At 36.1% G+C, this 16,015-nt stretch overlaps 1 protein-coding gene across 8 annotated transcripts in view; it reads right to left on the bottom strand.

Annotated features, from left to right (window-relative positions):
* Positions 1 to 3,186: 3,186 nt before the first annotated feature.
* The window catches only part of KLHL8 (kelch like family member 8), a 52,065-nt gene continuing 39,236 nt past the window's right edge, over positions 3,187 to 16,015 (bottom strand). For all 8 annotated transcript variants that reach the window (XM_057546893.1, XM_057546900.1, XM_057546899.1 and 5 more), the window contains 5 exons: positions 15,766 to 15,877; positions 11,385 to 11,553; positions 11,003 to 11,162; positions 6,193 to 6,394; positions 3,187 to 5,977 (listed from right to left, as the gene is read on the bottom strand). In XM_057546893.1, coding sequence (XP_057402876.1) covers positions 5,854 to 5,977; positions 6,193 to 6,394; positions 11,003 to 11,162; positions 11,385 to 11,553; positions 15,766 to 15,877 — 767 coding nt within the window. In that variant the 3' untranslated portion in view covers positions 3,187 to 5,853. The remainder of the gene's footprint in view (positions 5,978 to 6,192; positions 6,395 to 11,002; positions 11,163 to 11,384; positions 11,554 to 15,765; positions 15,878 to 16,015) is intronic.

Below are 16,015 nucleotides of genomic sequence, written 5' to 3'. Positions count from 1 at the left end.
ATTTCACAGGAGAAACTGGAAAGACTAATAATCATGGAAACATGTTCAGCTCAACAATCAAGAAAATGCAAATTAAAGCCACAGTAAAATATCATCTTAACACCTAACAGATTGGCAAGAATCAGGTCTTACAATAGAAAGTAAATAATAAACCATAATGTAAACTCACACAACCATTTTGGTAAATAATTTCACATTACCGTATAAAACTGTTACGAAGCTGATCAAACATATGTCTTACAACCAACTCTTTTAGGTTTATACTCTAAAGAAACTTGCACATGTGTACCAAGAAACTGTATACAAGTGTTCATTTTAGCACTGTAAAAGCAAAAATATGGAAAACTATACCCAACATAAATTATAAAAATGAACCTGTTGAATGAAAAGATCAAATTACTAAGACTACATACAGAATACTATTTTTTATAAAGCTCACCAACAAAACTAAACAATATGTGGCTTTGGTATATTTGTATAAAAACAAAAGAAAAAAAGCTAAGGAATGAATGATTGGTTCAGGACAGTACTCACCTCTGGGGAGAAGGGGAGGCTGGGGATTGGAATAGAGAAGGAACACAAGAGCAGAGTCAATACTACCAGAAATGTTCTAGTTCTTAGTTAGGGAGTGAATACATAGGTGTTTTATTACTATGCTTAATAACTTCAATGTTACATATATTTTTGTATATGTATCAAATATTACATACAGAAATATAGTGATCAGTGGTTACCAGAGGCAATGTAGCAGGTGGGAGAAATGGGTAAAGGGGTTCAAAAGGTACAAATTTCCAGTTATAAAATAAAGTCCTGGGGATGTAACATACACCATTGTGACTATAGTTAATAGAACTGTATTGCATATCTGAAAGTGCTGAGAGTATATCTTAAAACTTCTCATCACAAGAAAAAAAATTGTAACTATGTGTGATGACGGATTCTTGTGGTGACCATTTCACAATACATACATATATTGAATCATTGTTGTGCACCTAAAACTTATGTCAATTATCTCAATAAATGGAAATGTGACCCAAAAAGAGAAATGGTGACCATAAATACTTTCATACTGCTATGAAGAAACTATGAAAAAGAAAATCATCTTTCCTTAAATATATATCTACAGATATTTGAGAAAGCAGAGGCATAGCTGGTTAGGTGGAACAGTGGAATTTTTCAGTCACAAAGAATATTGGTCAACCAGTGATTAGTTGTGGATCTTGGACAAGTTATTGTATTTGAATCTAATCTTTAACTCTCTGGTGGTCCAGTGGTCAGGACTCCACACTTCCACTGCAGGGGACACAGGTTCAAACCCTAGTCAGGGAACTAAGATCCCGCATGCCGTGGGACTTGGGACTGTAAAGATTAAAAGGTTATTATAAAGTGACTGGTGGGACGGTGGGACTTCCCTGGTGTCACAGTGGTTAAGAATCCGCCTGCCAGTGCAGGGGACACGGGTTTGAGCCCTGGTCCGGGAAGATCCCACATGCCGTGGAGCAACTAAGCCCGTGCGCCACAACTACTGAAGCCCGCTCGCCTAGAGCCCGTGCTCCTCAACAAGAGAAGCCACTGCAATGAGAAGCCGCCGCTCACCGGAACTAGAGAAAGCCCGCGCACAGCAACAAAGACCCAACACAGCCATCAATCAATCAATCAATCAAGTGACTGGTGAAGACTACACATTAAACAAATTGTAGTTATTAATACTCCCCATGACTACTACCCAAATTTAAGAAACTCCTTATGGTTCAGATGGACTAAATTTAGCCACAACCAATAAGATAATGGAAAAATGACTTGTTAAAACAACAAAAACCACCAGAATTTTTGCATTAGTTTCCTTTCAAAGAACCCCCCCCCCCTTTTTTTTCACACCTATGACGCATGTATTTTGCAACTAGAATTCTGTACCTCATAATCTCCCTCACCTATTTCTCTCCCCTCTCCCCATCCTCCTCTCTGGCAACCACCTGTTTATTCTCTGTATCTATAACTCTGTTTCTGTTATGTTCATGTGTTTTGTTTTTAGATTCCACATATAACTGAAATCATACAGTATTTGACTTTCTAAAGATGATACAGACTTCTTTCACTGAAGTTACTATTGCTCAGGGTAATTTTAGAAATCTTCCATTGGAACTGTTTACTTTTGAAAAATTTTTTTCCAGTAGAGGAAAACCGAATTCTTTGAGGGTAGATTTAACCTGTGATAGTCATAAAATATTTTGAATCAAGTCTGATGAATAAAGTACATAGGGCCATTATTAAGTTAAGATTCTGGTCCAAATTAACATATAACTATGATGAGACTAATTCTCTTGGATGACTTACAAATGGATCTTCAGGTTGTTTTCAAAGAGAAGTTTCAGAAAAGTTTTTAGCAATGGCAAGTGGAAAAACATAATTATAGCTTCATGAGGTTACTAATTGGAAGGACAACATCTTAATGCATAAAGAATCTTATTTCTATATAGTACAAGTCTACAATTGCTGAAGAGACAATTGCTCAAATCAGTTGCCTTTAACCTTTAATTTTTGTACAGGTTAACAAAAATCTTCCTATTTTCAGTTAAACATAAAGATCTTTTCTTTGAGGAGAAAAATATTCCAGCAACTACTAAATCAATTTTGTATTTGAAGGATCAAGAATAAACAATTACATAGTTTTGAAAAGATTCTATAAAAGCAATCAAACAATGAAAAGCAAAGTTATGAACACTATATAGGAAGAAGTTCCTATTCATAATAGGTACATGCAACATATTTTGAATCAATAAATAGCAACTTTCTGATCTCAGTACTTGGTAGTATATATGATAATTTATTATTTTGATTTGCTGGAGTACTACTACACTAATACATGGTTTTAAGAAAATATTATAGAGAAGTTTTATTGCCACTTGTTTACTCCACATATAAAGGAGAAAAAGAGACAGAGTCAATGACATCCCAATATAATTTCTTTAGAAGTCTGATACGAGAAACCACAGGAAACATTCTTAACCAATAAGACATGAATTAGATTCTAAATGCATTTTCTATAAGACATGGAGAAAAAAGGAACAAAACTCTCAAGTGTACCATTTGCAAGAGTAGTTTATGCAATTTCAACAATATCTTATCTAGGCATTTAACAGCACTGTAAGTTTAAAATGCATTTAGGAATTAAGAGAATGAATAATACTCCTTAGAGTACAAAGTTTATTCAAACATTTAAAAATAAATTAATTACACAGAATACAGTGAAATTAGTCAAAAACAGTATCAAGTAATTTGTTTTTAAAGTGGCAGTACAACACAGTAAAAGCAGTGGCTTTAATAACTATTTGGGAGAATCACACAGAAGCAACTAGAAATATTTTTTAAAGAAATATGCAAATTTTTACTTTTTCTTTTTTCCATTTATAATTTAGAATTTTAGCTCTATTTTATGTCTTTTTGGTAGGTGATATTAACATCTGAGGTTAAAGGGACAGGCCTCACAATTAAGTAGCCATCTTCTTTGAATATCTCATCCTTCTGTTCCTATGAATATAATCACCTTTCAGTTGCATGATTCCTTCAGCCTGATTCACATTTCATATCTCAAAGAATACGTTTTTAATAAAGAGACTGTGCATATTGACTCTACTATTAATCTTTTCATACCACTGTCAGGTCCTTCAAGGCTGTGCTTCTGACGACCCACACATGATGTAACAGGCAGCCACATGTTCCATTTACTTCACTTTATTTCCCTTATGAGTAGTTCATATTTTATGGGTAGCTAGGGTACCAACTTAGTAATGTTAGATGACTACTGTATAGATAAAACCAGTAATGGAAATGTAACACCTTCATGTTCCTAAATGCTATACACATGACAAAGGCAGAAATATGTTAAAGAAAAAAACATTTTAAATAATCTTAGAAAGAATAAAATATACCCTCCCCCACAAAAAATACATGTAACACACTAGTAACCATACCTAGACAAGCATTATAATACAAGAACTCCATTAGACATAAGAAATAGCTGAAGCCAGGTTTTGAGCCTTATTCTCCACATCCAGCCAGTTGTAGCCAGTCCACTGAGTGCTACGGAGTTAAAATGCTTTTGGGATTGACTGAAATACGGTTACAATTGTACAAGAGAACACTGGTTTAGATCCAGCAATGACTTATGGACTTGCCCACAGGCTGACAGCAAAAAACTGGGAACATTTAAATCTGCTTCACGATAGACCTTTATCTGCTAGCTGAGCCCACTTACAATTTTTTCTTATTTTTTTGATCTAATATACCCAAGGCACTGGCTTTTGTAATGTGGCCTTCTGCCTTACTGTACTGACAAGCCTAGGTTGCCATTTAATAAGGACCATCACAGCTACTAGGCAATGAACTTCAGGGCTGGACAGATGGAATAGTGTTCTTCACTGCCCCAGCTTCCTTGTGAACAAGATGACTGACAGCAGTAAACTATACTAAATTCTAAGGCATGACTAAAGGAAAATTTAGGAAGGCCTAAAAGAGAGGTACCAAACTTGCACTGCAAATACAAAATATAATATTTTAATATTCTTCATAAATATTTGTAAAAATATATACATATAACAAATAAGCCACTTTATAATGCTGGTAAAACCATGAAGAGCTGTTAGATCAGTAGGTGTATCAATATCCTGGGCTTTAAAATAATGTAAAGAAATATTTTCAATTAAAGTTCAATAAATATACTGGAGAGAATTAAGTATAACAGGAAAAACAGTTTCAATCTTTCCATTTTTACAATATCTTTTATTGGTAATGATGGACTTGAAGTAATCAACAGTTCAACTACAGTCTATAAAGGGTTTTTGTAAAAATGCATTCATTTTCTGATAATAAATAAATCCAGACTCTGTACAGTTTAGAAAAACTATGATGGTGGCAAATAGCAAAATAGAAAGATAATAAATCTTGGGTTCAAAATGAAATGACTAAATCAAAGAAGAGTGTTAAACATATTTTTGGAGTCTCCTCATTAGGGAGTCATGTAATGGACACCGTCCCCTCTCAAGGCTCTCGAATGGGCACTAGAATAATGTTGACTTTAAAGCTTTCTTCTCTAATATCCCCTCTGGTTCAATTTTTGATTATGAAACAAATCCTTTCGGCATGCAATGAAAAAATAAAACTGCAGATTCATTCAGAGGGAATTAGTTCAGTTAGATCTTTTGGTGTCCTAACAATTCAAACTGAAATTAAGGGCTTCCTACAGCATTCCTATAAGCTTCTGAAAACACAACCAAAGGGCACTCAGAAAGATGAAACATTTTTCCTATTTCTGTAAATATCCAAGGAATTGAAAACTCAACACCTAGAAAAAAGCAAGGCATAAATTCATCAGCACCAAGTAGAAAAGATCTTCAAATGGAGCAGGTCTGTTATGTGTCCTGATATCCTTGTGTTGATGAATAGGTTCCAATCTCCCCTCTAGAAAAAATCCACTGCCTAAGGTTAACACCTTTAGGCAAAAGGTAAAGCTCAGCAAATGACTTCATTTTACATTTTGATTCATCCATACTTTTTAAAAAAAGGAATTTCAAGGTTTTGGCACTCCTTTAAACACATTTATTTTGGAGGAGATATGGTTTCAGGTTAGAGTGTCTTCCTTCCCTACTTCATTATTTGTTAACGTGGGAAGTATCAACTTTATTACTAGTAGTTTCAGCTACCATTTCAAAAGTTGCACTTAGTCGCAATACAACAGTTTACATTTAAATGAGACTCTAGTAGTAGTTAAAACTGTTCAAAGGTGGCCATTACAAAATCCTGGTAGTCTTTCTTGCCTATCAGATGTTATTAAATTGTTGGTGGCTGGAACTCAAGTCACATACAGTCAACCACATTACTGGACCCATGACCTACATCTCGAATTTGGCTAGTTAAACAGGCACACACAGCTACACCTGCTCCAGCTCTGCAGTGAGACACAGATCCAACAAGCTCCCACCTGAAAAGACAGAGGAGAAAGGATGTTATCTTAAAACAAATCATGATTTACTTTACTCAAAAGACAAAACAAAAAATCCCTATTATGGGACTGGTTTTGAAAGATAGTAAGCTATCCCCAAAGTTTTCTATTAACTACATGTAGCAGCATTTTAGCACTCTGGAATAATCTGTTACTGGAAGACCCCATTAAAATGTAAAGGAAAAAAAAATTACCTATTCAGCACTGGATCAAATGCTTCTACTGTATTTAAGTATGCATTGCCATTATGACCACCAACTGCAAAGATTTTGCCCATCACGGTTGCGATCCCCACTCCACCCCTGGGAGTGGTAAGGGCTGCTACATAATCCCACTTGTTGCTTCGAGGATCATACCGCTCGACTGAACTCAGAGGAGAATTATCATCAAAACCACCTATATAAAGAGAGAGTTTTAAAATAGCATTATGTTTCATAGAAATTAACCATTAAATTTCAATTCAACAGCTTCTACAAACCAATCTTTTCAAAACATTTTAGAAAACCCCAACATCTATCACTACTACCAACTCCTATTATACATTTACTACAATTCAAGATAATTTAAATAGCATTTTCCTCAATATTAGGATTAAAAATCTTAAAGTGAGAAAAACTAAAGTCCCTATATTTAAGCAGATAATTTAGGAGAAAAAAAAATCCACGGACATTCATATAATTTTCCCTTAGCTTCCTAGAGGCAAGCAAGAAAGTACTGAGATTCCTTCTCTCTGTGTGTACATGTATATATTAGATTTTTAAACAGTAAGAAGGCTTGAGAAGAGAATAAACTACACTAAGTCACTTGACTCATTTAGATAAAAGTCAAAGTTTTCCAACTGTTTCCCTTAGTACTGTAATCGTGATCATAATTACAGAGATGGTGGACTATGACTGAATTCTTACCAATTTTTGCCAAAACTACATCTTCATGCTACCTATTCTAGAAGCCGACAGTCCTCTCTATAGATCACCTTAACAATGTTACTTATTATGTTCCTGATTGTTAAACATAGAGACTGCTATTTTAACAGTGCTCTTTCCTTTAAAAATATATGTGTCTCTTTTTAGGTTCCATCTCAGTCTACATGAGTAATAGGTCTCCCTGATGACTAAGCCTATTTTCCTGAGGACAGAAGTGTTGATATTATGATGGTCTATTTAGAAAGAAGGTCAGGTTAAAAAAAAAAAATCAGCAAAGTCAACTTCTCTAATGGGTTTAATTTTATTAAATCAGCTGAGGTAAAATTCACTAATCGGGACTTCCCTGGTGGCGCAGTGGTTAAGAATCCGCCTGACAATGCAGGGGACACAGGTTCGAGCCCTGGTCTGGGAAGATCCCACATGCCGTGGAGCAACTAAGCCCATGAGCCACAACTACTGAGCTTGCACTCTAGAGCCTGCGAGCCACAACTACTGAGCCCGTGCGCCACAACTACTGAAGCCCACGTGCCTAGAGGCCGTGCTCCACAACAAGAGAAGCCACAGCAATGAGAAGCCTGTGCACCACAACAAAGAGTAGCCCCCGCTAGACACAACTAGCGAAAGCCCACGCACAGCAACAAACCAATGCAGCCAAAAATTAATTAATTAAAAAATAAAATAATAGTTCATAATTCAGTGACTTTTAATAAATGTAATAGTGTTACCACCACCACAACCATGATAAAAAACATTTTTTCACTATAACAAAGGCTCTACCTTTAATTATTGCTAATGCTAATGTAGAAGATTAAGTTTTTAATACAGGGTAGTTATATTTTTCATGGCCCTCTTTTTCATGGGCTCCCTATCATTTCCCTAGCCAATGCATATAAATTTTGAACAAAGAACTCAAAGCAGAGGAACAGAAAAGGGAGGATGCAATTAGCTTCCTGTACATACAGTTACCTCCAAAGTTTTCTTATTCAAATCAGTTGTACCTGTTTTCAGTAGGACTTGAATGACCAAGGGGGTTTTTATTATAAGGTTCAACCTGAGTCAGTCTTATTTTTACCATGTCTGTTCTACCTATAAAGGCCCAGAAGATTTAACAAGTAACAGCAACAATGATAATCCTGTTGAGATATAACATATGTCAATGCCTACGCTAGATAGGGAGCTGAGAGAGGTAGCAATGGTGTAGAGTAAGAACTCTGGGTTCTCACAGACCCTGCTTCAAATTCCAGCCTTGTCAACTTATTTAGGCCTGTGACTATGAGTATATTATTCACTCTCTCAGTCTCTCACTACCTCAAAGAGCTGCTGTGATGATCAGGCTAGACTGAAAAGGTAAATTATGTTATTTCTCTTCTTTAATACACATAAGCACTAAAATAGTCAGTATTACTTCTATTACTTGTGGATGTTTAAGTGCTAACAATATCCCACTCTCTTATCAGAAAACTCTAAGTTTTGTAACACCAATTTATATCAACATCAGGAAGTGTGATGCATATATGTGGAACCTAGAAAATGGTACAGATGAACCGGTTTGCAGGGCAGAAACTGAGACACAGAGGTAGAGAACAAATGTACGGACACCATTTGAAAGCGGCAGGGGCGGGGATGTGTGTGTGTGTGATGAATTGGGAGATTGGGATTGACATGTATACACTAATGTGTATAAAATGGATGACTAATAAGAAAAATAATTAAGAAAAAAAAAAGAAAGTGTGACATATGCTAGTGACCACCTCTCCGAACTCATCTCCTCTTGCAAAGGAAGGGATTACTAATCACAATATAGCTACTCATTTACTGATAACAAAGCACCGGACACAGTTTGAGATGCTTAACATACATTATCTCAGATTCTAAAAATAATTCTTAAAGTTAGGCATTATTATTCCTATTTCATAGCCCTTTAAAAGCCTTGTTACCGGACATGTGTTGAGTGGACCAGAAATAGCACCGATTATCACTTGGGAGCTGTTAGAAATACAGAACCTGGGCCCTTTCCTTGCAATTTAACAGTACCTCCTTATTATTCATATGCATATTAAAGTCTGAGAAAGTACTGCCCTATGGTTCCCTCCAACTCTATTTTTTTTTTTAAAGACTTGTATTTTATTATTACTTTTTTAACATCTTTATTGGAGTATAATTGCTTTACAATGGTGTTAGTTTCTGCTTTATAACAAAGTGAATCAGTTATACATATACATATATCCCCATATCTCTTCCCTTTGCGTCTCCCTCCCTCCCACCCTCCCTATCCCACCCCTCTAGATGGTCACAAAGCACCAAGCTGATCTCCCTGTGCTATGTGCCTGCTTCCCACTAGCTATTTTACATTTAGTAGTGTATACATGTCCATGCCACTCTCTTTGTCCCAGCTTACCTTTCCCCCTCCCCATATCCTCAAGTCCATTCTCTAGTAGGTCTGTGTCTTTATTCCCATCTTGTCCCTAGGTTCTTCATGACCTTTTTTTTTTTTTTTCTTAGATTCCATATATACTTGTTAGCAAACGGTATTTGTTTTCCTCTTTCTGACTTACTTCACTCTGTATGACAGACTCTAGGTCCATCCACCTCACTACAAGTAACTCCATTTCGTTTCTTTTCATGGCTGAGTAATATTCCATTGTATATATGTGCCACATCTTCTTTATCCATTCACCTGTTGATGGACACTTAGGTTGCTTCCATGTCCTGGCTATTTTAAATAGAGCTGCAATGAACATTGTGGTACATGACTCTTTTTGAATTATGGTTTTCTCAGGGTATATGCCCAGTAGTGGGATTGCTGGGTCATATGGTAGTTCTATTTTTAGTTTTTTAAGGAACCTCCATACTGTTCTCCATAGTGGCTGTATCAATTTACATTTCCACCAACAGTGCAAGAGGGTTCCCTTTTCTCCACACCCTCTCCAGCATTTATTGTTTGTAGATGTTTTGATGATGGCCATTCTGACCAATGTGAGATGATATCTCATTGTAGTTTTGATTTGCATTTCTGTAATGATTAATGATGCTGAGCATTCTTTCATGTGTTTGTTGGCAATCTGTATATCTCCTTTGGAGAAATGTCTATTTAGGTCTTCTGCCCATTTTTGGATTGGGTTGTTTGTTTTTTTGATATTGAGCTGCATGAGCTGCTTGTAAATTTTGAAGATTAATCCTCTGTCAGTTGCTTCATTTGCAAATATTTTCTCTCATTCTGAGGGTTGTCTTTTGATCTTGTTTATGGTTTCCTTTGCTGTGCAAAAGCTTTTAAGTTTCATTAGGTCCCATTTGTTTATTTTTGTTTTTATTTCCATTTCTCTAGGAGGTGGGTCAAAAAGGATCTGGCTGTGATTTATGTCATGAAGTGTTCTGCCTATGTTTTCCTCTAAGAGTTTAATAGTGTCTGGCCTTACATTTAGGTCTTTAATCCATTTTTAATTTATTTTTGTGTATGGTGTTAGGGAGTGTTCTAATTTCATTCTTTTACGTGTAGCTGTCCAGTTTTCCCAGCACCACTTATTGAAGAGGCTGTCTTTTCTCCACAGTATATTCTTGCCTCCTTTATCAAAGATAAGGTGACCATATGTGCGTGGGTTTATCTCTGGGCTTTCTATCCTGTTCCATTGATCTGTATTTCTATTTTTGTGCCAGTACCATACTGTCTTGATTACTGTAGCTTTGTAGTATAGTCTGAAGTCCAGGAGCCTGATTCCTCCAGCTCCGTTTTTCTTTCTCAAGATTGCTTTGGCTATTCCCCTCCAACTCTATTATACAGTAAGTCAAAAAGCAATATAGAGATGCTAACTGCCATCATGCATATGGAATACCTATTGGTTTGCTTAGTCAACACAATTCCCTTGAAATGAAGACAAGAAAAGTAAAGTAAAAGTACGGAGGTAGAGTTTTAAACATGAAAGATGAAGATGTAAACAAAGAAGCTTGAATATGAACCTTAAGAATTCAAAAGCAAATCTTAGGACTGATTCCACTTGAGCCTAAATGCAATGTAATTTGTGTTACTGACACTATCATTGTATGTTCTGTAAAAAATTAAACTAGAGAAATATCATCCACTCACCAACAACATATAAGCAACCATGGAGCTCACTAACTCCATTGCCTGCTCTTCGCTGACCCATTTCTTTAACTTCTATCCATTTATCGAGATGTGGATCATACCTCTCCACACTAGACAGAGAAGCTACTCCATCATTGCCACCTACTGCATAAACATGGTTCTAAACAAAGAAAGAAAAAAAAACACAAGACATTAGATTTTGAATTGATTTACATGCTGTCCTAATGGTAGACCAGAATGTACAAGAGAGCAGTATTTCATGAAATAATCTGGTGTGTAATCAATTTCTGCATACTGGAAATATGAATACATCAGACCTTTCCTTATTTGGTTAGGGATGTGACGCAATGCAATCCAGTGAGCAAGCTGCCACATAACTTACCACAAGAGCCACAGAGCCAACTCCTCCACGGGGAGTATTCATTGGTGCCACTGTACTCCACTGATCAGACTCTATGTCATATCTCTCAACATCGCTGAAGCAAGTGTTGTCATCTAACCCTCCAATTGCATAAACTGGGCCTCCCAAGGAGGCCAAGGCAATTCCTCGCCTGCAAAAACAATAAAAGACACTTCAGGCATTCCGATTTGTTTCCAGAAAAAAGGTAGCAAAAAAATCGTGCTAATGCACCCATTTATCACATTAAACGTCAATGTGGCTTTTCCCCATTATTTTTAGATTTATCAAAGCTTCTGAATAGATGGCTACAGGTTTGCCAAATTGTGCAAGTCTATGTGAACAGTGCCCTCTGGAGTTTTATAATGCATAGCCTACACAGGTTACTTTAAACTTAAATGAAATAATAAAGGAAAACCCAACAAAATATTATAAATGGAGTCCAAAACATTCAGTTAGTAAAACACTCAGATGCATAATTAAGAGACTGATGAACTGACAGAGATGGTTTGCTACAGAGGTCAGAAGTCAATCTCATTACTAAATTCATGTAATTGCAGACACATTTTGTTGCAGTGTTTCATTACATCACACAAAAGAACATCAATTTTATATTACAAGCTTTATATCACACTGCTTAACTTCTGAAGGGCATCTATTTATCTTGGAACAGAAGAGAGCCCATGTTAAAAGCTAATTCATCATAATGGTGATTGAAAAAAAAATTATATCAATTTCTTAAAAAACACACTGCAGCAATCAAAAGTTGAACTATTCTAAAATTTATCTGTCACTGACTTGGTATATACTTTGGATAAAGTGTACTGTTTAAACCTTTACTACCTTGCTTCTTCATCTGTCACCCATTTGAGAAAGCAGTAGACACAACTGATATTAATTTGTCAATATAGGTAATGCACCAAGAACAGTGACTGGCCCATATTCAGTGCTGTGTATTAGCTATTATTATTTCTGGAGAGAGCTGCAGCTCTACTGAGATTCTAACTCTCAGTTTACCAAAAGAGTATCCTAGGAAAGAATTCTTAAGGATAATGTTGTCATTCATTTTGTCTCCTTAACTTCTTTTCCCTTGAGTATAAAGCAGTGACTTACAAAATACTGTGGTTATAAAAACTTTCAGGTATGGGTGAACACATGCGTGTACACTCTAGAATATACAAGTGTTATATCATGGCATAAGTGAGTGTGCCACATAATTCCCCTCTCCCTCCACCCCCTAAACCACAAGACCGTAAGACAGTATTGATTATTTCTTACTCCTCAAAACTCTCTTGATTTTTGTGACATCACATGTTTGAGTTTCCTCCTCCATTACATCTCTGGCTGGTACTTTTCCACTTCCTTTACCAGTGCCTTCTTCTCTATTCCGTCACTGAATTATGAAGTTCCCTAAGGCCTCTTATCACCCTATACTCTCTCTGTAGGCAATTTCATTCTTTCCATGGATTTATGATAACTCTAATATATATTTCCAGACATATATACAGCTTCTACTTCAAATCTGTGTCTGGATCTTCAACCTTAACTTTAATCTGAAGTGAAACTTACTGTCTACCTCCCTGTGCTAGGCAGATTTTAAGATGTCTTCCTCCACAATATTCACCCTCTGGTTTTACTCCTATGATTATGCTACGTTACATGGCAAAATGGAGATTACCTGAATGAGCTTAATCTAACCACATAAGCCCTATAAAAGCAGAGAGGTTTCTCCAGCTGGTAGCAGAAGACAGGTCAGAAACTCAAAGAACAAGGTGGATTCTGCAAGTCGCTGCTAGTTTGAAGATTGAGGGGAGCACTTGGAAAGGACCTCAGAATGGCTTCTAGGAGCTGAGAGTTTTTACTGGCCTACAGCCAGTAAAAACAAGAAACTCAGTCCTTCAATCGCAAAGAAATGCATTCTATCAATAACCTAAATGACCTTGGAAGTAGTTTCTTCCCCAGAGCCTCCATTAGAGCCTACAGCCTACACCCTGATTTTGGTCTTGTAGACCCTAAGTGGAAAACTCAGTTAAAGTTGCTGGACTTCTGACCTATGGAACTGTGAGCCAATTAATGGATGTTGTTCTAAGCTTCTAACTTTGTCATAATTGGTTACACAGCAAGAGAAAACTAATATACCCCTTAGAAGACAAACAAAAACTTTATCCTGTACACCGTCTTGCTTTTCTTAATGCAGAAAGTCACACCACTATCCATATCCAGTTGTTTAAGCCAGAAACTTAAGGATCATCTTAGCCTCTACCTTATTGTTCTTTTTACCTCCCACATCTAATTATCATAAAATCTTGTTGATTGTACACTTCTGAACTCTCTCAAATATGTCCTCTTTCCTCTATCTCAACTTCTACCACTTTAGTCCAAGCCACCGTTATTTCTTCGACTAAAAATATTACAATAACCCTTTTGGTTTCCCAGACTGTTTTCACTCTGGTCTTCCTCAAATACATTCTCCACTTCATAGCAGAGGATCTTTGAAAAGAGAAATCTGATTCTATCACTCCCCTGCTATCAAAAAAAAAAAAAAAAATGTGTGTATTTCAAAGCGCACCAGATTAAAAAATCTTGGCAAACTTGAAAGGCCTTTATTTTTTGTCTGCTATTTCAGTTGTATCTGTTGACACTATCCCCTTTGATCTGTCAGCCACACGGGACTTCTTTCATGCTCTCTGCTCTCATTCATCTCCAGATTTTCAAAGGCTCTTCATCTCTTTCCATCCACCAATCTTACACCACCCACCACTTAATCAGTCTAAATTCTTTTGTTCCTTCAGACCTTAGGTTAAATGGGACTCCACTCTCAAGCATTCTTTATTTACGTTGGTGCTAGCATTATTACCCTTGTAACTATGTCTTTATTTCTATCTTGCCTTTTAGAATGTAAGCTCTACGGAGGTAGGGACCCTGTCTTATTTATTGCTGTATCTTCAGCACTTGGTATATCTTGCAATGGGCACTTAACCAGTATTTGTTGAATAAATAAATCAACCCCTAGAGATGCTCTGTTAGGATGATGGGTTTCAATAAAACTATACCTTGAACAAACATCAGTATCCATTTTAGTGAAAAGATGAAAAAGAAAAGGGGGGAAAAAGAGAAAATCACGTATTTAACATGTGAACATTATTTTGGAATGCACACTGAAACAATGATTTGGGGGGATACAAATTATAAAAACAAATAACATGAGAAAATAATTGCAGTTCTATTATTTTTTATACAGTTGGAAAGCTATTGCAGTGCTCAGGGTATATTTTAGAAGATTAAAGAAATTCAACTGCTATTTTGTGAGACAAGTTTCACTCAATTCTCAGCTAAAAACCAGCTTAAGATGATAAAGAGGCAAGAGTATAAAGATTAAAAATGTACTTAAGGATTTTCTCCCCCATTTTAATTCATGTGTTAGAATTTAAACTGTTTGTAGTTACCATGTAGCATAAATCAAGCCCTACTAAAGTATTAAAATGTCATTTATAGATAAGTAGCATATTTTAAGACTAGGTTTTTCCCACTAAGATTCTTTCTCCTCATGAGTGAAAAAAAGGCCAAAAATCTTTTCAGCCGAACTCTCTTCACATTTCCATCTAATTTTTCATACTTCTAACACACAAGAAAACTCAGTTAAAAAATACTATGTTAAATTAATCAAGAATAGAAAACTAGATGTTAATGTATGCCCATGTGCAAAATTATCTTCAGTTGAGCACTACTAGTACATAGGAACACAACTATTTTTGAAACTTTTCTGAAAATTTAAAATTATTTCAAAGTAAAAAGTTAAATAAATGCTCAGGTATGAGTCAAAACTATGACAATCATTATCATACTCAAAGACATGGTTCTATTCTTAATTCTCAGGAAAATTTTAAAAGTTATAACGAAGCATCACATTGGATGCTTTAACAAAATATGTTTAAAGAAGGTATTTAGGGCTTCCCTGGTGGCGCAGTGGTTGAGAATCTGCCTGCCAATGCAGGGGACACGGGTTTGAGCCCTGGTCTGGGAAGATCCCACATGCCGCGGAGCGACCAGGCCCGTGAGCCACAATTGCTGAGCCTGCGCGTCTGGAGCCTGTGCTCCGCAACAAGAGAGGCCGCAATAGTGAGAGGCCCGCGCACCGCGATGAAGAGTGGCCCCCACTTGCTGCAACTGGAGAAAGCCCTCATGCAGAAACGAAGACCCAACACAGCCATAAATAAATAAATAAATAAATGAAATGAAATTAAAAAAAAAAAAGAAGGTATTTAAAGTTTCTAAAAATATAGAGTAAAAAATTAGCCCTTTCAGTTATAGGAAGCTTTCTTTATTTTCCACCAACAAATCAAAATAAATGTCCATGCTCATCTACCTCTTTGTGTTCATTGATGCCTTCATCATCCATTTATTAGTGAGAGGATCAAACATCTCCATACTACCTAAATGTTCATTTCCATCATGTCCACCCACTGCATACACTTTACCTGTCAAGTAGAGAAGTATTTTCATTTGTTTCCAAATAAATAAATTTATATATAATCAATATATAATTAAAATAGTACAATAAATTAACTTTCAACAAGTATTCTTCTGTTCAACATTATGATCAAGTCACTTCAGTA

Source organism: Balaenoptera acutorostrata, chromosome 5, assembly GCF_949987535.1.
Source record: "Balaenoptera acutorostrata chromosome 5, mBalAcu1.1, whole genome shotgun sequence".
Classification (NCBI taxonomy): domain Eukaryota; kingdom Metazoa; phylum Chordata; class Mammalia; order Artiodactyla; family Balaenopteridae; genus Balaenoptera; species Balaenoptera acutorostrata.
This window is presented reverse-complemented; position numbering and strand designations above follow the sequence as displayed.